The following is a 23,161-nucleotide window of genomic DNA, read 5'->3' as shown; positions in this document are numbered from 1 at the left end:
AGATGGAGGAAAGGAAAAAAATGGGTTGGGGGATGAGAGAGAGGGAGGAGTGGAGACAAGGATGACTAACAATTACAACACGATAGGGGTTGGGTCTCATTACTGCGCTATTAACATGCACCAAGTAATTTTCCCCGCCTCAGTTTGTGTGTACGTGTGCGCATGAGAGAGAGAGAGAGAGAGAGAGAGAGAGAGAGAGAGAGAGAGAGAGAGAGAGAGAGAGAGAGAGAGAGAGAGAGAGTATGTGCGTGCTGTGTGTGCGACCAATAGAGAGGTTGCAACTCTGCGCTGCAACACACCTCCTAGCCCCCGTGCGCAATCTGCCCGGGGAACCCGCGACAGGCACCTCATTTCTCTCCCATATGAGAGGTCCGCGCACTCTCAGGCTATCCATCCCCGGGTGATCGCAATCCATTCAGGGCGATTAGAAGGCGCGCCAAAAGGGCTCGGTCAGCGGATCAGCCTCGCAGATCACTCAATAGCCACTAAACCGCGCAGAGCTTTCCGACCGATCGCTTATTTAACCTCACGGGTGGCGTAACACTGCATCAATCTCACCTCAATCTTCCCTGCTATCTCAGCGCGGGACCGCTGCTGCACATGGTCAGCAGAACTGACTACGTTCAATTTTTACGCATGGCGATCACGCGCCGGGAGAAAGCCGAGAAGTCACTCGGGGGATCAGGGAAGGTGGAAATCCCGCTGTTCGTTTAGGAGGATGACCGTTCCTCAGCTAAATGTGTTCGCGCGGCGCTCTGAGCCAAGAACGTCAAAGTTGCTCACAGTTCAGTTCGCCACTCATTGTGTCACTCAGTCAGACAGGCAGCCGCCAGCTCTTGTATCTCTGCTGCCCGTGGAAACAATGTTCCACATCTTTACAGCCAAAGCCAACCCCCCCCCCCCCCCGCCCCCCTCTCTGACCCCAGCCTCCTTCCATTAGCCCATTGACCGTGCGCAATGCCAAAACACTTGGAATTGAAATACAAATCTATACAAATTGAATTTAAATAAAAAAATAAATAGAAATAAAACACCACCTTACCCAAATCTATAAAATCGATGGCATGATGACTGGAGATTATAAAGGATCCAGGTGAAGGACAGTAGAGCGGTTTGCCACTTTCTGCTTCAATACCGCAGAATTTTGTTTCCCCACTAAACGGGGCAATCCTTCAGAGCGTCCAGTCCAGTTCCAGGAGCCCGCGCACAGACACACTGAAGCAGGGGGTGAGTAGAGAGAGCTACTGCCACGCCAGAGTAGCAGCCCTCCAGAGTCGGGTGAGAAAAGAGAGCTCGCGCTGGAGATGTGTGGTCCAACAACCTGCCATGATCTCGCCGCGTCAGAAAGTCATAGAAAAGTGCGTAATTCCCCAAAACAGACACCGGTCTGATGTTTTTTTTTTTTTTTTTTGCGAACTCTCCACACAAGTTCAAATCTCCCCACTGCACGCGACAGTCACACAAGAGGCGTTCTAGTCGCCGAAAAGAGACGCTGATGAGAGTGATGGTGTAGTGATGCAGGAGTGATAGTTGCGCTCCCGTCGCTCCTCCCGCGAGCAGGGATCGATTGGACATGAGAAATGCGTTGCGAGTCCGTCTTTCCCCATTCAGAACACGTGCAGCAGCGCCCGCCCAGTTCACCAGCTCCCAAGTACACCCCCTCTCTTCCCCACTGATGTCATGTAGTTTACAAGTAGCCTGGACTGTTGGAGTGGAGGGGGACAGAGGGTGGGCATTTCCGTGCCTGTGTGTCCACGGAGAGATGGGACACATAGCAGTCATTCATACACTACTGCGAAGAGTTCATTTTAGCCAGCTATAGGGTGTAATACTTCATCACTTTGCATCGCCACTTTTTATGGTTTGTTTCAATGAATTATCTGTCTTAGAAGGTATGTGTGTGTGTGTGTGTGTGTGTGTGTGTGTGTGTGTGTGTGTGTGTGTGTGTGTGTGTGTGTGTGTGTGTGTGTGTGTGTCTGTGTGTGTGTGTGTGTGTGTGTGTGTGTGTGTGTGTGTGTGTGTCTGTGGGGGGGGGGGGTTAAAACTACAGTTCATTAACGGGAAAAACGTATACTGTATTTTATTCTATTGTGTTAGTATTCTTTTTTTCTATGTGTGCCTTTGAATCTTAAATCATGCAAGTTGCAACAGGGACACATGAATAATCTTTTTTTAAACGAGCTATAAGGGAGTTTGACGCAACAGAGTACACACCATGGCCATGCGCCCCTTAAGGGTTTCATTCATTTAACAGAGTAAGATGTACACTAAGTACAAAGTCTGTGCAATGATTTTCTTTTCACATACCTTGTGATTGGAAGGAGTGTGCCTTGAGAAAAAGGCTGGAGGACATATCTTCCACGTTTTCACCACTTCATTACTTGTTTATAAGTAGTGAGTGAGTTTGGGTTGAGGAGGGGGTTTGATGACTGCACCATACCTGACTGACATGTGCTCGCCTGTGCATTAGTCAATGACCCCACCTCATCATGACACAATAGTCCACCTCGCCTATACACTTAGATCATGTTGCAGATGGTGTCTGGATATCAATACATTCTTGTGTGCTCAGCTTTACCCCCGGCCCTACCACCCTCCCACCGAGATGTTAAACAGCATTTAATCACCGCCGCCTCTCCGTTACGCACCGAGAGACAGCCTATCAATTAATCCATCCCTAGAATATTCTAGCGTGTTGATGGCGATTGATTGCTTTGCGCTGTATTTGCAGTCGTTAAGACTTAGAGGGGGTCGATGTCTGCTAACGACCCAAGGTGAGGAGTATCCGATACATTGGGAAGTCTTCCTTGTTTTCTTGTTGCCAGCTTCGCTGGTTGGGCCACACGGTGAGGCCCGAGTCAGAAAAGGAAATCGTGTTTTGGGGCGATTTAAAGACATGTGGCTTTGAATTTATGGAAGCAAAAGAGAAAAAAGAGAGAGAAGGAGATAGAGAGAGCCACGCACCTTGAAATGTAATGACTTTCAGGACTACAGCATGGAACACGGGCATTTATCTTTACAGCAATCGCATGGCACTGTCCTCAACCCCGTATGACCACTTTGCTCCACGAGCGTGAGTGAGAAAGTGCTGTAGGTTATTTTCAACCGATTAATTTAAGCTCGAATCTATTACAAATCGATCCGTCTGACTTTGAACTGAGAACAGATTAGTCATTGATGATGTGGGGTTTGTGGGACATGCAGCGCTTTAGTTGCAAGAGTAAACTAAAGTAAAACAAATAAAAATAATAGTACTTTCAGCACCATGGACAGGGCCAGACGCGCCGCGATTCTATGTTGTTGATGTTGGACACAATCTGTAATCTGTTGTATATGGCTAATCCATTTTTCAGACTCAAATAGACAAATTTAAAGTGTATGTGAAGAAAAAAATATGTAAAATTTAACCATAAAATTGGTAAAACATACTTACCGGATTCTCTCTGCACCGATAATTGTTTTTGTCTGCAGTACTGAACCAGGGGGAAGGAGGCCTTTAATTTTAAAGTGAGATAGCTAATGGATGCAAAAGCACTTGCATCATAGCCTTCCTTTGGAGGCCCAGATAGAAGGCTTAAGAGGAAACTATATGTGATGTAAACTTTAAAGTGTGAAGTCGAACGTTGTGGAATATAATTCCCCTTCCATTACACCTATATGTTTTAACAGAGCTTTCGGTTACCTCAACATATGTGTGTAAGCCTATTCGTTTTAGACATAAGCAGGAATGGCGAGTTAAAGGTCGTAGAATAATTTGTCACATACTTCAGCATTGTGGAAAAAGGTGCTGAAGTTCTCCTATAGCGTGTCATGTATCAGAGGCCCGGGGTCATAGGATCTCCTCTGGGATTATTGGCTCCAACGATCATCGCCCAGGGGAGGAAAACATTAAGGAAATATCTGCTCTTAACTTGGGGATATTTGCTTCCTACTAAATCGATATCCCTGCATTAATCCTTCGGGAAGACGCGAGTTTTCCTGGTGAAGGGGGACGCCATGCACGAGAAACCGGGCCAAGGTAGGATAGGATGAAAGCATTGTGATTGATTTGGTCTGAGTACAGTGGTGGGAAATGTTTTGTCTTTTGAGATAAACTAGATGATACTAACGATCATTTAGTAGCCTAAAGCACGCAGATAAATGGATGTAAAGTCAGCTTTAGGCATTAATCGCTCTGGGAGCACGCGAACCGTTCAGAGCTGCTGATATTATGGCTGTTCCAGCGGAAATGTCGGATGGACAGTGTAACATCTCTCTTGAAAACCCCAAATTGTCACGGTTCAGACGTGATCTAATGACTTTACTTAAAGCTTCCACCTCAGTGATTGATTAACCCTCTTCCCTTTGCGTATATCAGCTCTCCTTGTGCCCATTTCTTTACTCCAAGGACTGTTTTAGGGCGACATAGATAATTAATTCAATATTTATGCAAGAAAACACTCGATCACTTACGGCAGGACGAGATAAGGCCACCCAAACATGGCTGATGATGAAGAACTCTGGGTGGGTGTGCGGCCTGTTCAGCCACCACAGGTGAGAGAAAGTAGGCCTATACTTGCAGCACCACTGATTACACGAGTGCACGTACGCTGCGTCCTGACGCCAGAGACGCATCTACAAAGGTGAACTGTGCGCACGAACTCCCTCCACACGAACACAGTATGGTGTTTTGTACCTGATACTTCGCACACCGTTTTTCTTTCACTCCTTACACTTGCAAGTCATAAAGGAGGCTTGTGTGATCCGATGTGTTTTCTCGCGTGCTGCTGACGTGTTCTCTTCAACTCAAACACGCCACTTTTGGATACATCCAGCCCAGGATGCGGCAGGCGGGCTTTGCGCTGTAGGACATGGCCATCGATTTGGAGCCGCCATGAAGGTTAATGTGAACAGACATCTTGGTTCCTCTGCTTTTGATCTCTCCCCCTGCATAGAGATTCTTCATTTCTTTACGAGGTCACTGGCAGTAACCCGAGAAGGGCCATAAATAGTGTCCATCCCAGACAGGCCCGGTGTCTGTCAATGCTCAGAAAGTTCAGACACAACATCCGCAAAGAGCGGTATGACATCAAACTATTGAAGCAAATATGCTTAAACAAATGCGGGTCTTCTCATGACCCTGATGATATATTTGAGAATCAATTGTTCTCAGATCTCTGCACTGTTTGGAACAAGTCTGTCAGGGACGATCATACTGCGCAGGGTGACGGTTCCGTCTCATTCGTGGTGTGCTACTGCCCCCACGTGGCTATGAGGCGTCACTGTTAACAGGTAGTTTTTGAGGTCATGCAGATATATTAGTGACAGTAAAAACTGAACTATTGGCCTTTTGCGAAGAGCCTTTTCCCTCCTTATACTTTAACTCGCAAAAATAATGAAACCCACGGTCTTCTATCAGCAATAACTGGCAAGACAGAGGCTTCACTTTCCCCCACCAAGGTCAGACTTCAAAAGATGACTGGTAAACATTAAGATGGATTCAATCTTTGATGCTTAATATGGCTGGCACAGACAGATTGGCATACCTCAGCTTTTTTTATTTTTTTATTATTTATTTCAAAACATTACACAGCTTTTGATCAGGAAATTACCAACAAGTCAAGCAAAGACCTGACCACAAAGGTCCAACCGAGTTCAACGCGGTTTCTTTGATAAATAAAACATGAAACCCACGGAGGCAAAGAAACATGAAAATTATCTTGTGAACCTCTCGACTGCATCAGACAGCATTTAAATTGTACTCATTCCATTTCAGACTCATTTACTGTAAAGTATTAAAGTAACAGCATTCAAAAGATTTTAGGAAAGGTAAAAACAGCAGCACTGGCATCATCTGATCACTCTGACATTATAATCCCTTTGGTAAAATGCAAAGGAATTACATTTTATTTATTTATTTCTGTCAAACCAACAATAAATACATTAGTTTAAATAAGAAATTCTACCAATGCAAAGGACAACAATGTAAACTGTAAATATAGTTGCAAAAATAAAATGTAGTTTTAAAAAGCTGCCTGATAATTTTTTATATTTAGCAGAAAGACGTGACATTTGTTACATTATGTTGCTTTTAAAATTGAGTGTTACATTTCATTGACAGATACTTGAATGTATGTTTCACAGTACTTATCAGTATTTGAGTGTTTAAAAACGTAACTTGCAGATATACTGTATGAACGCATATATTCTTATATAAAAGAAAATCCCTCGCTCTCCTTCCGTCTATTATCTTTAGAGTTACTAGTGTTTGTCATGAGCATAACTTCAATCAACATGTCAAATTATCTGGGGGGAAAAAATCTTTAACTGTATGCGTGAATCCAGCATAATACTGCATGTAATATTAGACCGGTGTAAGCTGGTTGTTCATACTCTGGCATGATTGTCAGCAACTCTGAAGAGGTGACTCTTATCGAATGTGACAAGAAGTCGCATGTGAAGGGCCGTCGTAACAGCAGCTCATTAGCGTACTTTCTCAGCGTGGAATGAAGTAGACGCAGCGGAGGTAATGAAGAAACATAGGACACATCTTATCGCTCAACAGATGCTTTGACTGCACGTGCCTCGTCCTTTCACAGATTTGACACCGCTAGTTGGCCGCCATACTGTTTTTATAAACAATTTATTTCTAAGGATAAAACATTGTTAGAAATGAACAGGTGTTTAGATCAGCACAAACGGCAACATTATCTTTCGAGTTCTTCAGCATCCAGTTGTCACTGTCCCACACTCACAGAGACTCTACAGTTCATCACGACGGCTACAATGCTGCCACTTGGGATGGTGTGTGACGTAATCGGCGGCCTCCAGCACAAGGCGCATGAATTCCGCCACATCAAATGAGTAGTTGGTAAACTTGGGATGGTCCCCGAGGGTTGGATGGTGACCCTGAAAGAAGCGATAGAGAAAAGTGGATACATTAAGATAATATATCTAGGGAATTTGTGTTGCAAGAGTGTCCTTGAAATAAGACTAGGAGAGATAACTCAAGTGAAAAGAAGAAGTCTGTATGTTTGTTCTGCTGTGCCTGTATTTGGACACATTCGAATGTGTGCATTAGAGTGTTAAAGGGGAAGTCAGCGATTCTGGAGAATGCTTGTTGTCAAAAACCCTTTTTCCATACTGTGTGTGCTGAAAAAGAAAATCTGGTGTTTATAGACAGCTAAGGCTCTGTAAATGAGCATGTTGCTAGCTTACGGATGGCACCCTTTGTTTACATCCCCTTTGTTTACATACCCATTTACAGAGCCTAAGATGTGTATCATGAGGAGATAATCACTGATTTCTACAAAAAAGTAGCAAAAAAATACAAAAAAAATCCAGACTCACACGATGAGCAATAGACCTTCCTAACTCAAGGGTCGGCATCATTGCATGAATTTCAAATACCACTGCACATAATTGGTTAGCACTACGACCAACCAGAGCAATGAACAAGGTGACGTATTAAGCCCCGTTCATTTAGCGAACGGTGGGGTTAACTGGTAAATTCAACTTTTGCCGTGGTCGGTCGGCAAAACGGAAAATTCTTCTTTCTTGCTAATGAAAGATTTGAGTGTTGACTTCGACGGCGCATGCACAGCACTGTCGTCATCCGCTTACGACCGCCCCAGAGCCCCATAAATAGGGCTCTGGCCCGCCCATATCAGATAGAACGATTTGAGTGGTAGCTCCACATTTTCCGACATAGTTAATGACCTTCAATGGTTCGTGTCCAGAACCAAAAGGCTGAGCAAATTTAAATATGCCAGCGGCAGGTCTAACAAAAAAGAGATTTTTACAACAGATGTTTTCCAGAGTGTGTGTATATGTGAGCCAGGTGGGGATGTTATGAGAAAAGTTCATGCTGAGGTGTCAGGGAGTTAATCGCTGGTACAGGAGTTTCCCCTACCTTGTCTTGTGGGAGCACTTTGTCCATTTTCTGCCAAGTCATATATCGAATGCCACGCAGCCGAGCCAAATCTCGATAGCAGCTCTCATCCTGACAATTATATCTGGGAGGGACAGATGCTGACAATGTATCTCTTGCTCTTCTTGGTCTGCATTACTTTCACTCTTTATTGGTCCATCTTACTCTTCCTTTCTCCCTCCCTCCCTCCCTACCTCTCTCTCTCTCGCTGTATACAGACTCTTGTTCAACAAAATCCACACACATGGGCAGGCAAAGAGTGTCACTCACAGCTCAAAGATGACAGCCCAGTCAGGGAGGAAGAGGAGGTGTGTGAGACCCGCCCCGTGCATTCCTATAAAGATGTCAGCGTTGTGGGTGATCTTCAGCTGCAGCAGGAAGGGAACATCCCTGAAAGACAAGACAGGGAGTCACACATCAATCATCTTCATTGTGTAGGAGCTGTCAACTATTACACAATAGAAAATACAATAAAAAGCAAAACCCCTTCTTCATTCACACACAGCATTGTTACATCCTGTGCCAATGCTAAGCAGCAGCACTGGATATCTCATGTGATAATGTGGCAAACACCCTATAACTCACTTGTATTTGTAGTCCACCACGTTGACCTCCAGTAAAGGCACAGTCTTGAGGGCATTTACCAGCTGTAACAAAAACAACAACAACAGAGGAACGTGTTCTCTTATCAATGAGAGCGCAAACAAAAATGGACAGTGACCATATAAACCACACGTCTTGTTCACTTCTTTATAGCAAATAAGATTTTAAATAGGCACTTAACAGATGTGGGCATTAAATCAATGGCGGAAAGGAGGAGCTGGGGGAGTGGGAGAGTTGGATAGAGTGAAGGAAGAGACATAGATGAGGTAAGAGAAATTCAGAGAAGAAAGGAAAAGGGAGGACAGATGGCAGAACAAAATTAAGGGAAGAAAAAAAGTTAAAGAAAGTAGGAGAGAGGTAAGGGAGAAAGAAGGATGGGAGGGAGAGAAGGAAGTGCTGGACTCACTTCCACTTGGTTTAATATCCTTCTGTATTCTGTGCTGCGCGCCAGCAGGGTGACACGAACACGCCCCTCCTGAAAACAGCAATGCACCCAATAATCAATCAGCCAAGGACAGAAAAGATAGGCGGCAGGGAAGACATGATGCTCATTCAAACTAACTACAAAAAGCCTTAAATGTTTCTTTTACACAGCCCAGATGAAAGAATCACTTAGCTCAAAACACATAACAAAGTATGAATATAATAGTGGTATCAAAGGTCTTCCTTTCTGATGTGCTCCTATTGGTTAACACAGTGTCTATTCAGACGTTTCTCCTTATGTGTTCTTCTACTGCCACCTTGTGTTCTGAAAGGGAATTTTTTACTTTTTTTAAAAAGGTATCAACATTTGTAACAGATGGAAATAAGCAAGAATGATCAAAATTTCACTTTCCTTAAATAAAAGTAATGACACTATCACTAGCTAAACCAGCTAATATGCAGTAGGCATATGTATGTATTCAACACAGACCAAATTGTTGTCTTCTACTTCAGAATTATTTTTTTAAAGTATTGAAACATATGCAATTTTGAGGAAGACCAGATCAAAGCAAACAATGATGAAGGTTAGATTGGGAAAATGCACAAACGAATTGGACACAATAGGGGAGAACGAAAGTGTGAGTCTCTGGCTGTGCCATTAATCTAGGGATGAAAAGAGGAGCTGGGAAGAGGGTCAGGGTTGGGAAGACCTCTCATTCAGTCACCAGCCTGCTATGACTAGCAGCCCTATGTCTCGCTGAAAAGCCTCTTAGCATATTTCCAATGAAGACTATGAATACCCAATGAGCTGCTTCACAGGAAGGAAGAAGTTATTGGGCTTTGCTGGTCATAAAGATACAGTGAGGTGCTTCAAAGCTTGGATCATAAACATACCTGTGAGGAGTGCTGCTGAGTTATAAATGTAGGAGATGAACTCGGAGGTAGGTGCAGGGCTTTGAAAGTATGTAAATGTTCATGGACGAACAGGACTCATGCATGTACTGTTACAGGAACTAGAAGGCTACTAGTACCAGGAACCCAATGAGTTGAGAGAGTAATGAGATCACCAGTGACATGTGGTTGTAGTGAGTGACTATGACCTCCATCACATATCTCTGCTTATTCTGCCATTCACAAAATATCAAATGTACTGTAACAAAATTAACTTGGCTTAAAAATTGCAAAGTCCCAAAGCTCAAAGCTCCAAAACCAATACACAAATAGGGCACTGTTTGAATACTGGTTAAGCAACTGCTCTGGTTATTAATGTTTAAAAAAAAACATTACATGGCATGGTTTACGGCACCAGTCACGAACCCCACGGTGAAGTCTGACTGACAGATGCATGTACTGTACTTTTCTGACAAAATAGTTAGGAAGGAATAGGTTAAAAAAAATCTGACAAATAGTTACTGGATCAAGACCATTAAGAGCTATGATAAAACTATTTTAAAATATATTCTGAAGTTCACAAGGAGCCAGTGCAGAGTCTTGACGTCTTATAATTGGTGTAATGTAAAATAAATGTAACTTTAGTGTGCATACCAAAGCTAAGATTGAAGTCATTAAAGCACAATGTTTTTATTTAATGCAATGATATCGAGGGTGACTGCAGAACAAAAGAGACAAATCCCTTCTAAGTATGGCTCTTGGATTCTTGTAGATTGTGTTTTTCTCCTGAAAATGACTGAAATATTATTCCGTGGTGTTTCTATGCAAAATAATATATAAGTAAAGTATGGAATCAGAGAGTGAAATATGCAAGAGTGTGAAGGGTTGTTAAAAGTTGGAAACAATATTCAATAGGAATAGAATGACCAGAAGGAACCAGAATGGCAAATTTCTGTCATGGTCTGTCTGTGTCTTGTCTTGTTTTGGTGGTGTCCCGGTGTTTCCTGTTTTAGTTTGGTATGTCTGTCTTGTTTCTCCCCATGTCCTGTCAAGTTTCCCTCCTGTTTGATTACTGGCCCCGCCCTGATGTGTTACACCTGTGTCTCGTTGTGTCTAGTATATATACCCCTTGTCGTTCCTTTGTTTGTTGTCCTTGCATTATGGTTTGTCGTGTGGTCGTTGGTGAGTTCTTGTCCTGGCTATGTTCCTTGCGTTACCTGTGTTTGTTGTCTTTTGTCTTTTGGAGTTGCATTTTGGACAATAAATTACCCTTACTTGAAACGTTCTGCATTTGGGTCCTGCTTGCCTGCCACTACCCTAACGCATGCATTTATTTTTAGTAGACTTGACTACTGTAATAGTGTCTTTGCAGGCCTTCCTAAAAAATCAATCAGACAGCTTCAGCTAATTCAGAACGCTGCTGCTCGAGTCCTCACTAGGACCAAAAAAGTAGATCACATGACCCCAGTTCTTAGGTCTTTACACTGGCTTCCTGTCACTCAAATAATTGATTTTAAAATATTGATGATGGTCTACAAAGCCTTAAATGGTTTAGGGCCAAAATACATTACTGATCTGCTGATACGTTATGAGCCGCACAGAGCCCTTAGGTCGTCTGGGACAGGTCTTTTAAAAGTCCCCAGAGCTAGGACTAAACAGGGAGAGGCGGCATTCAGCGTTTATGCGCCCAATGTCTGGAACGGACTGCCAGAGAGTCTGAGGTCCGCTGAGACTCTCAGCTCTTTTAAATCAGATCTCAAAACGTTCTTGTTTCCCTTTTAACCTGTAATTATTATTTATTTTTTTGGTAAAATGTTTTAATTATTTTATTTAAATGTTGTATTTTTATCCATGTTTTAAATGTGTTCCTTTTTTCTTTCTTTTTTTTGTATTTGTATTCTTTATTTGATTTTAACCCTGTGAAGCACCTTGAGTGGCCCTGTGCCTGAAATGTGCTCTATAAATAAAATTGCCTTGCCTTGCCTAACAATTTCCTAACCAGGAATGGAACCATAGCCACTAGACCACCAGGGACCAGTGTTATACAATTATCGGTAACATTTTACAATAAGGTAACTGAGTTATTACTTCGTTAATGCTATTAATGGTTAGTTAATGAATAGCTAATGCTTATATTAAAACCCGCAGACCATTTCTTTTTTCAGTAAAATGTGTCACTTCAATTGGAATCTTTGTCAGCAATGGTGCCTTATCAAAAATAGGACTTGAAACACTTTTCAATCTACATTTACAAATGCACATTATTTACTCACAACTGGAAGATCAACTGTACATTTGACTGAATGATAGACATTCCTGGACTTCCCTACTTGTCCATATTGCTTATAGGGCATTAACTTACTGTTAATGCTTTTTAAGTTAAGGTAAGTTAATGCTTGGTTAACAATTAACTATGCTTAGTTAACAAATGTTAGTTAAGCATTAACTAAGCATAACTGTTACTTTTGCTTAGTTAGTTCTTATTAAAAATGAACTAATCATATAATAACAGTTTGTTAATGCCTATTAAGCACTAACTCAACGGTATGTCACAATTAATGTACCCTTCCTGTACAGTGTTACCAAATTATCAATCATAAAATAGGAACATATACCTTTTATGTCATTCTTTGATGAACATATACTGTCAGAGATCTTGCTGCATTTTATTATGTAAATTAGCCAGAAAGGTCATGCAACTATGTTTATGATGACCATTTTAAAATGCAGTAATTGGAACTTGCAAAGACATGTAACCCAAGATAGGCAAACAACTGTCAGTTGCGTCATGAACTCTTGCTATTTTGGTTCATGTGTTATAAGATACAAGTATCTGATGATCACAAGAACCGTACTGTCAGTTAAGCTATTTAAGTAAACAAAATTGATTACTTGAACCTAAGTCAAAATAGACAACTGCACCATATGTATATACAAAAATTCATAAGGCTAAGAGTAGGTCCTAACTTGCTTTTAGGTTTCTTTATTTTATTTTAAATCTGGCTGAATGCTGGCTGATGAAACTAAAAATTAGCAGAACTTCCCCGACAATCTAGCGGCATTATTCACTTGAATACCTGGATTACAGACTGTAAGGTTGTAGGACCCACTTAGCACAGATGAACAACTTCTTCCCTGAGAGCGCCAAATCCTAACCACAAGACTACCAGGGAGCCATGCACAGGCCTTCGTGAGTATTAAAGGCAATCATATATGGCTTGTTTTCTCAGTTACATTACTTTATATTTAAAGTTTAAACAGTATTCCAATCCATAGGTTCAAATGAAGGTCTTTCCATACATATATCAAAGTATGGAAGTCCACTAAAAGCCATCCAACCCATTTCTGGTAAATTGAAAAATTTTCTATGTCCTATTTTTGATAAGGCACCATTTCAGACCAAAATTCCAATTGAAATGACAAATAAGGAAAAGTATGGAAGTCCAGGAATGTCTATCATTAAGTCAAATGTAAGTAAGGTTCTACCCACTTCACACCATAAACGAGTTCTTCCCTGACGGGGAATCGAACCCCGGCCGCAGCGGTGAGAGCGCCGAATCCTAACCACTAGACTACCAGGGAGCCAAGCGCAGGCCCTCGTGAGTACTTACTGCAGTCATATATGGCTTGTGTTCTGATTGGACGGTTTCAGACTGTTAACCGTTACAATCCCCTACCGGTTTTTACGATTGAACCTGAGATTCATTCATGAACACCACAACATGATTATAACATTTAACAGACTGAAACCGACCAATCAGAGGACACAAGTCCACTAAATGCCATCCAACCCATTTCTGGCTGCTGAAACCATGTTTTTACAAGAATCTGGTCAAGTTTTTCTAGAGACTAGCTGGAAAATAACCAAAAAGTCATGTGGGTGGTGCTATTGTATAACTGTAAGTGTTTTGTTCTTTTCATCTGGCTGAAGGTTCCCCGATGAAACTCATCGTGAGTAGAAGGTCCTCCGCAATCTAGCCGCATTATTGACCCATAGACCTGTATTACAGACAGTAAGGTTCTGCCCACTTCACACCATAAACAAGTTCTTCCCTGACGGGGAATCGAACCCCGGCCGCGGCGGTGAGAGCGCCGAATCCTAACCACTAGACTACCAGGGAGCCATGCACGGGCCTTCGTGAGTATTAACGGCAATCATATATGGCTTGTTTTCTCAGTTACATTACTTTATATTTAAAGTTAAAACAGTATTCCGATCCATAGGTTCAAATGAAGGTCTTGCCATACGTATATGAAAGTATGGAAGTCCAGGACTGTCTATCATTCAGTCAAAATTACAATTTATTTACCATTTGTGAGTGAACGATGTACATTTGTAAATGTAAATTGAAAAATGTTCTATGTCCTATTTTTGACAAGGCACCATTGCTGACCAAAATTCCAATTGAAATGACAAATATGGACAAGTATGGAAGTCCAGGAATGTCTATCATTCAGTCAAATGTACAGTTGATCTTCCAGTTGTGAGTAAATAATGTGCATTTGTAAATGTAGATTGAAAAGTGTTTCAAGTCCTATTTTTGATAAGGCACCATTGCTGACAAAGATTCCAATTGAAGTGACACATTTTACTGAAAAAAGAAATGGTCTGCGGGTTTTAAAAATCTAACCCTGCATTATTTATAATGAAAATGAATGCAAAATGTACTTTCCTTTTTTAATTTCCCAAATGACAAAACGCAACTTAATTTCAAAAGTACAACTGCAGGCTGAGCTTAAGCTTTTGAATTATATCATCTTCATTAAAATCACAAAAAAAGTGAAGGAAAGCGGGGTTTCCTTTTTCATTTGGATAATAACAAGTTTCCCCCGGGTTTGTTTTGTTAAACCTGACATTCTTTCATAGAACGCAACTAGTTAGAGATACTAAGGTTCTAGGACCCACTTCATACACATAAATAACTTCTTCCCTGACGGGGAATCGAACCCCGGCCGCGGCGGTGAGAGCGCCGAATCCTAACCACTAGACTACCAGGGAGCCATGCACGGGCCTTCGTGAGTATTAACTGCAATCATATATGGCTTGTTTTCTCAGTTACATTACTTTATATTTAAAGTTAAAACAGTATTCCGATCCATAGGTTCAAATGAAGGTCTTGCCATACGTATATGAAAGTATGGAAGTCCAGGACTGTCTATCATTCAGTCAAAATTACAATTTATTTACCATTTGTGAGTGAACGATGTACATTTGTAAATGTAAATTGAAAAATGTTCTATGTCCTATTTTTGACAAGGCACCATTGCTGACCAAAATTCCAATTGAAATGACAAATATGGACAAGTATGGAAGTCCAGGAATGTCTATCATTCAGTCAAATGTACAGTTGATCTTCCAGTTGTGAGTAAATAATGTGCATTTGTAAATGTAGATTGAAAAGTGTTTCAAGTCCTATTTTTGATAAGGCACCATTGCTGACAAAGATTCCAATTGAAGTGACACATTTTACTGAAAAAAGAAATGGTCTGCGGGTTTTAAAAATCTAACCCTGCATTATTTATAATGAAAATGAATGCAAAATGTACTTTCCTTTTTTAATTTCCCAAATGACAAAACGCAACTTAATTTCAAAAGTACAACTGCAGGCTGAGCTTAAGCTTTTGAATTATATCATCTTCATTAAAATCACAAAAAAAGTGAAGGAAAGCGGGGTTTCCTTTTTCATTTGGATAATAACAAGTTTCCCCCGGGTTTGTTTTGTTAAACCTGACATTCTTTCATAGAACGCAACTAGTTAGAGATACTAAGGTTCTAGGACCCACTTCATACACATAAATAACTTCTTCCCTGACGGGGAATCGAACCCCGGCCGCGGCGGTGAGAGCGCCGAATCCTAACCACTAGACTACCAGGGAGCCATGCGCAGGCCCTCGTGAGTATTTAGCGCACTCATATATGGCTTGTGTTCTGATTGGACGGTTTCAGACTGTTAACCGTTACAATCCCCTACCGGTTTTTACGATTGAACCTGAGATTCATTCATGAACACCACAACATGATTATAACATTTAACAGACTGAAACCGACCAATCAGAGGACACAAGTCCACTAAATGCCATCCAACCCATTTCTGGCTGCTGAAACCATGTTTTTACAAGAATCTGGTCAAGTTTTTCTAGAGACTAGCTGGAAAATAACCAAAAAGTCATGTGGGTGGTGCTATTGTATAACTGTAAGTGTTTTGTTCTTTTCATCTGGCTGAAGGTTCCCCGATGAAACTCATCGTGAGTAGAAGGTCCTCCGCAATCTAGCCGCATTATTGACCCAAAGACCTGTATTACAGACAGTAAGGTTCTGCCCACTTCACACCATAAACAAATTCTTCCCTGACGGGGAATCGAACCCCGGCCGCGGCGGTGAGAGCGCCGAATCCTAACCACTAGACTACCAGGGAGCCATGCACGGGCCTTCGTGAGTATTAACGGCAATCATATATGGCTTGTTTTCTCAGTTACATTACTTTATATTTAAAGTTAAAACAGTATTCCGATCCATAGTTTCAAATGAAGGTCTTGCCATACGTATATGAAAGTATGGAAGTCCAGGACTGTCTATCATTCAGTCAAAATTACAATTTATTTACCATTTGTGAGTGAACGATGTACATTTGTAAATGTAAATTGAAAAATGTTCTATGTCCTATTTTTGACAAGGCACCATTGCTGACCAAAATTCCAATTGAAATGACAAATATGGACAAGTATGGAAGTCCAGGAATGTCTATCATTCAGTCAAATGTACAGTTGATCTTCCAGTTGTGAGTAAATAATGTGCATTTGTAAATGTAGATTGAAAAGTGTTTCAAGTCCTATTTTTGATAAGGCACCATTGCTGACAAAGATTCCAATTGAAGTGACACATTTTACTGAAAAAAGAAATGGTCTGCGGGTTTTAAAAATCTAACCCTGCATTATTTATAATGAAAATGAATGCAAAATGTACTTTCCTTTTTTAATTTCCCAAATGACAAAACGCAACTTAATTTCAAAAGTACAACTGCAGGCTGAGCTTAAGCTTTTGAATTATATCATCTTCATTAAAATCACAAAAAAAGTGAAGGAAAGCGGGGTTTCCTTTTTCATTTGGATAATAACAAGTTTCCCCCGGGTTTGTTTTGTTAAACCTGACATTCTTTCATAGAACGCAACTAGTTAGAGATACTAAGGTTCTAGGACCCACTTCATACACATAAATAACTTCTTCCCTGACGGGGAATCGAACCCCGGCCGCGGCGGTGAGAGCGCCGAATCCTAACCACTAGACTACCAGGGAGCCATGCGCAGGCCCTCGCGAGTATTTAGCGCACTCATATATGGCTTGTGTTCTGATTGGACGGTTTCAGACTGTTAACCGTTACAATCCCCTACCGGTTTTTACGATTGAACCTGAGATTCATTCATGAACACCACAACATGATTATAACATTTAACAGACTGAAACCGACCAATCAGAGGACACAAGTCCACTAAATGCCATCCAACCCATTTCTGGCTGCTGAAACCATGTTTTTACAAGAATCTGGTCAAGTTTTTCTAGAGACTAGCTGGAAAATAACCAAAAAGTCATGTGGGTGGTGCTATTGTATAACTGTAAGTGTTTTGTTCTTTTCATCTGGCTGAAGGTTCCCCGATGAAACTCATCGTGAGTAGAAGGTCCTCCGCAATCTAGCCGCATTATTGACCCATAGACCTGTATTACAGACAGTAAGGTTCTGCCCACTTCACACCATAAACAAGTTCTTCCCTGACGGGGAATCGAACCCCGGCCGCGGCGGTGAGAGCGCCGAATCCTAACCACTAGACTACCAGGGAGCCATGCACGGGCCTTCGTGAGTATTAACTGCAATCATATATGGCTTGTTTTCTCAGTTACATTACTTTATATTTAAAGTTAAAACAGTATTCCGATCCATAGGTTCAAATGAAGGTCTTGCCATACGTATATGAAAGTATGGAAGTCCAGGACTGTCTATCATTCAGTCAAAATTACAATTTATTTACCATTTGTGAGTGAACGATGTACATTTGTAAATGTAAATTGAAAAATGTTCTATGTCCTATTTTTGACAAGGCACCATTGCTGACCAAAATTCCAATTGAAATGACAAATATGGACAAGTATGGAAGTCCAGGAATGTCTATCATTCAGTCAAATGTACAGTTGATCTTCCAGTTGTGAGTAAATAATGTGCATTTGTAAATGTAGATTGAAAAGTGTTTCAAGTCCTATTTTTGATAAGGCACCATTGCTGACAAAGATTCCAATTGAAGTGACACATTTTACTGAAAAAAGAAATGGTCTGCGGGTTTTAAAAATCTAACCCTGCATTATTTATAATGAAAATGAATGCAAAATGTACTTTCCTTTTTTAATTTCCCAAATGACAAAACGCAACTTAATTTCAAAAGTACAACTGCAGGCTGAGCTTAAGCTTTTGAATTATATCATCTTCATTAAAATCACAAAAAAAGTGAAGGAAAGCGGGGTTTCCTTTTTCATTTGGATAATAACAAGTTTCCCCCGGGTTTGTTTTGTTAAACCTGACATTCTTTCATAGAACGCAACTAGTTAGAGATACTAAGGTTCTAGGACCCACTTCATACACATAAATAACTTCTTCCCTGACGGGGAATCGAACCCCGGCCGCGGCGGTGAGAGCGCCGAATCCTAACCACTAGACTACCAGGGAGCCATGCGCAGGCCCTCGTGAGTATTTAGCGCACTCATATATGGCTTGTGTTCTGATTGGACGGTTTCAGACTGTTAACCGTTACAATCCCCTACCGGTTTTTACGATTGAACCTGAGATTCATTCATGAACACCACAACATGATTATAACATTTAACAGACTGAAACCGACCAATCAGAGGACACAAGTCCACTAAATGCCATCCAACCCATTTCTGGCTGCTGAAACCATGTTTTTACAAGAATCTGGTCAAGTTTTTCTAGAGACTAGCTGGAAAATAACCAAAAAGTCATGTGGGTGGTGCTATTGTATAACTGTAAGTGTTTTGTTCTTTTCATCTGGCTGAAGGTTCCCCGATGAAACTCATCGTGAGTAGAAGGTCCTCCGCAATCTAGCCGCATTATTGACCCATAGACCTGTATTACAGACAGTAAGGTTCTGCCCACTTCACACCATAAACAAGTTCTTCCCTGACGGGGAATCGAACCCCGGCCGCGGCGGTGAGAGCGCCGAATCCTAACCACTAGACTACCAGGGAGCCATGCACGGGCCTTCGTGAGTATTAACTGCAATCATATATGGCTTGTTTTCTCAGTTACATTACTTTATATTTAAAGTTAAAACAGTATTCCGATCCATAGGTTCAAATGAAGGTCTTGCCATACGTATATGAAAGTATGGAAGTCCAGGACTGTCTATCATTCAGTCAAAATTACAATTTATTTACCATTTGTGAGTGAACGATGTACATTTGTAAATGTAAATTGAAAAATGTTCTATGTCCTATTTTTGACAAGGCACCATTGCTGACCAAAATTCCAATTGAAATGACAAATATGGACAAGTATGGAAGTCCAGGAATGTCTATCATTCAGTCAAATGTACAGTTGATCTTCCAGTTGTGAGTAAATAATGTGCATTTGTAAATGTAGATTGAAAAGTGTTTCAAGTCCTATTTTTGATAAGGCACCATTGCTGACAAAGATTCCAATTGAAGTGACACATTTTACTGAAAAAAGAAATGGTCTGCGGGTTTTAAAAATCTAACCCTGCATTATTTATAATGAAAATGAATGCAAAATGTACTTTCCTTTTTTAATTTCCCAAATGACAAAACGCAACTTAATTTCAAAAGTACAACTGCAGGCTGAGCTTAAGCTTTTGAATTATATCATCTTCATTAAAATCACAAAAAAAGTGAAGGAAAGCGGGGTTTCCTTTTTCATTTGGATAATAACAAGTTTCCCCCGGGTTTGTTTTGTTAAACCTGACATTCTTTCATAGAACGCAACTAGTTAGAGATACTAAGGTTCTAGGACCCACTTCATACACATAAATAACTTCTTCCCTGACGGGGAATCGAACCCCGGCCGCGGCGGTGAGAGCGCCGAATCCTAACCACTAGACTACCAGGGAGCCATGCGCAGGCCCTCGTGAGTATTTAGCGCACTCATATATGGCTTGTGTTCTGATTGGACGGTTTCAGACTGTTAACCGTTACAATCCCCTACCGGTTTTTACGATTGAACCTGAGATTCATTCATGAACACCACAACATGATTATAACATTTAACAGACTGAAACCGACCAATCAGAGGACACAAGTCCACTAAATGCCATCCAACCCATTTCTGGCTGCTGAAACCATGTTTTTACAAGAATCTGGTCAAGTTTTTCTAGAGACTAGCTGGAAAATAACCAAAAAGTCATGTGGGTGGTGCTATTGTATAACTGTAAGTGTTTTGTTCTTTTCATCTGGCTGAAGGTTCCCCGATGAAACTCATCGTGAGTAGAAGGTCCTCCGCAATCTAGCCGCATTATTGACCCATAGACCTGTATTACAGACAGTAAGGTTCTGCCCACTTCACACCATAAACAAGTTCTTCCCTGACGGGGAATCGAACCCCGGCCGCGGCGGTGAGAGCGCCGAATCCTAACCACTAGACTACCAGGGAGCCATGCACGGGCCTTCGTGAGTATTAACTGCAATCATATATGGCTTGTTTTCTCAGTTACATTACTTTATATTTAAAGTTAAAACAGTATTCCGATCCATAGGTTCAAATGAAGGTCTTGCCATACGTATATGAAAGTATGGAAGTCCAGGACTGTCTATCATTCAGTCAAAATTACAATTTATTTACCATTTGTGAGTGAACGATGTACATTTGTAAATGTAAATTGAAAAATGTTCTATGTCCTATTTTTGACAAGGCACCATTGCTGACCAAAATTCCAATTGAAATGACAAATATGGACAAGTATGGAAGTCCAGGAATGTCTATCATTCAGTCAAATGTACAGTTGATCTTCCAGTTGTGAGTAAATAATGTGCATTTGTAAATGTAGATTGAAAAGTGTTTCAAGTCCTATTTTTGATAAGGCACCATTGCTGACAAAGATTCCAATTGAAGTGACACATTTTACTGAAAAAAGAAATGGTCTGCGGGTTTTAAAAATCTAACCCTGCATTATTTATAATGAAAATGAATGCAAAATGTACTTTCCTTTTTTAATTTCCCAAATGACAAAACGCAACTTAATTTCAAAAGTACAACTGCAGGCTGAGCTTAAGCTTTTGAATTATATCATCTTCATTAAAATCACAAAAAAAGTGAAGGAAAGCGGGGTTTCCTTTTTCATTTGGATAATAACAAGTTTCCCCCGGGTTTGTTTTGTTAAACCTGACATTCTTTCATAGAACGCAACTAGTTAGAGATACTAAGGTTCTAGGACCCACTTCATACACATAAATAACTTCTTCCCTGACGGGGAATCGAACCCCGGCCGCGGCGGTGAGAGCGCCGAATCCTAACCACTAGACTACCAGGGAGCCATGCGCAGGCCCTCGTGAGTATTTAGCGCACTCATATATGGCTTGTGTTCTGATTGGACGGTTTCAGACTGTTAACCGTTACAATCCCCTACCGGTTTTTACGATTGAACCTGAGATTCATTCATGAACACCACAACATGATTATAACATTTAACAGACTGAAACCGACCAATCAGAGGACACAAGTCCACTAAATGCCATCCAACCCATTTCTGGCTGCTGAAACCATGTTTTTACAAGAATCTGGTCAAGTTTTTCTAGAGACTAGCTGGAAAATAACCAAAAAGTCATGTGGGTGGTGCTATTGTATAACTGTAAGTGTTTTGTTCTTTTCATCTGGCTGAAGGTTCCCCGATGAAACTCATCGTGAGTAGAAGGTCCTCCGCAATCTAGCCGCATTATTGACCCATAGACCTGTATTACAGACAGTAAGGTTCTGCCCACTTCACACCATAAACAAGTTCTTCCCTGACGGGGAATCGAACCCCGGCCGCGGCGGTGAGAGCGCCGAATCCTAACCACTAGACTACCAGGGAGCCATGCACGGGCCTTCGTGAGTATTAACTGCAATCATATATGGCTTGTTTTCTCAGTTACATTACTTTATATTTAAAGTTAAAACAGTATTCCGATCCATAGGTTCAAATGAAGGTCTTGCCATACGTATATGAAAGTATGGAAGTCCAGGACTGTCTATCATTCAGTCAAAATTACAATTTATTTACCATTTGTGAGTGAACGATGTACATTTGTAAATGTAAATTGAAAAATGTTCTATGTCCTATTTTTGACAAGGCACCATTGCTGACCAAAATTCCAATTGAAATGACAAATATGGACAAGTATGGAAGTCCAGGAATGTCTATCATTCAGTCAAATGTACAGTTGATCTTCCAGTTGTGAGTAAATAATGTGCATTTGTAAATGTAGATTGAAAAGTGTTTCAAGTCCTATTTTTGATAAGGCACCATTGCTGACAAAGATTCCAATTGAAGTGACACATTTTACTGAAAAAAGAAATGGTCTGCGGGTTTTAAAAATCTAACCCTGCATTATTTATAATGAAAATGAATGCAAAATGTACTTTCCTTTTTTAATTTCCCAAATGACAAAACGCAACTTAATTTCAAAAGTACAACTGCAGGCTGAGCTTAAGCTTTTGAATTATATCATCTTCATTAAAATCACAAAAAAAGTGAAGGAAAGCGGGGTTTCCTTTTTCATTTGGATAATAACAAGTTTCCCCCGGGTTTGTTTTGTTAAACCTGACATTCTTTCATAGAACGCAACTAGTTAGAGATACTAAGGTTCTAGGACCCACTTCATACACATAAATAACTTCTTCCCTGACGGGGAATCGAACCCCGGCCGCGGCGGTGAGAGCGCCGAATCCTAACCACTAGACTACCAGGGAGCCATGCGCAGGCCCTCGTGAGTATTTAGCGCACTCATATATGGCTTGTGTTCTGATTGGACGGTTTCAGACTGTTAACCGTTACAATCCCCTACCGGTTTTTACGATTGAACCTGAGATTCATTCATGAACACCACAACATGATTATAACATTTAACAGACTGAAACCGACCAATCAGAGGACACAAGTCCACTAAATGCCATCCAACCCATTTCTGGCTGCTGAAACCATGTTTTTACAAGAATCTGGTCAAGTTTTTCTAGAGACTAGCTGGAAAATAACCAAAAAGTCATGTGGGTGGTGCTATTGTATAACTGTAAGTGTTTTGTTCTTTTCATCTGGCTGAAGGTTCCCCGATGAAACTCATCGTGA

At 41.0% G+C, this 23,161-nt stretch overlaps 1 protein-coding gene across 2 annotated transcripts in view; it reads right to left on the bottom strand.

Moving 5' to 3' along the window:
- Positions 1 to 5,633: 5,633 nt before the first annotated feature.
- Positions 5,634 to 23,161, bottom strand: part of eogt (EGF domain-specific O-linked N-acetylglucosamine (GlcNAc) transferase) — a 44,766-nt gene continuing 27,238 nt past the window's right edge. The window contains exons 12-16 of one of the 2 annotated variants that reach the window (XM_080027047.1): positions 8,919 to 8,987; positions 8,495 to 8,556; positions 8,180 to 8,299; positions 7,892 to 7,994; positions 5,634 to 6,888 (exon numbers count right to left, since the gene is read on the bottom strand). In XM_080027047.1, the coding sequence (XP_079883173.1) occupies positions 6,742 to 6,888; positions 7,892 to 7,994; positions 8,180 to 8,299; positions 8,495 to 8,556; positions 8,919 to 8,987 (501 nt within the window). In that variant the 3' untranslated portion in view covers positions 5,634 to 6,741. The remainder of the gene's footprint in view (positions 6,889 to 7,891; positions 7,995 to 8,179; positions 8,300 to 8,494; positions 8,557 to 8,918; positions 8,988 to 23,161) is intronic. The other variant, XM_080027048.1, reaches the window with a different exon arrangement.

Source organism: Ammodytes marinus (genome assembly GCF_949987685.1).
Source record: "Ammodytes marinus genome assembly, chromosome: 4".
NCBI classification, from domain to species: domain Eukaryota; kingdom Metazoa; phylum Chordata; class Actinopteri; order Uranoscopiformes; family Ammodytidae; genus Ammodytes; species Ammodytes marinus.
The sequence above is the reverse complement of the archived record's forward strand: the minus strand, read 5'-3'. Positions and strand labels throughout refer to the sequence as shown.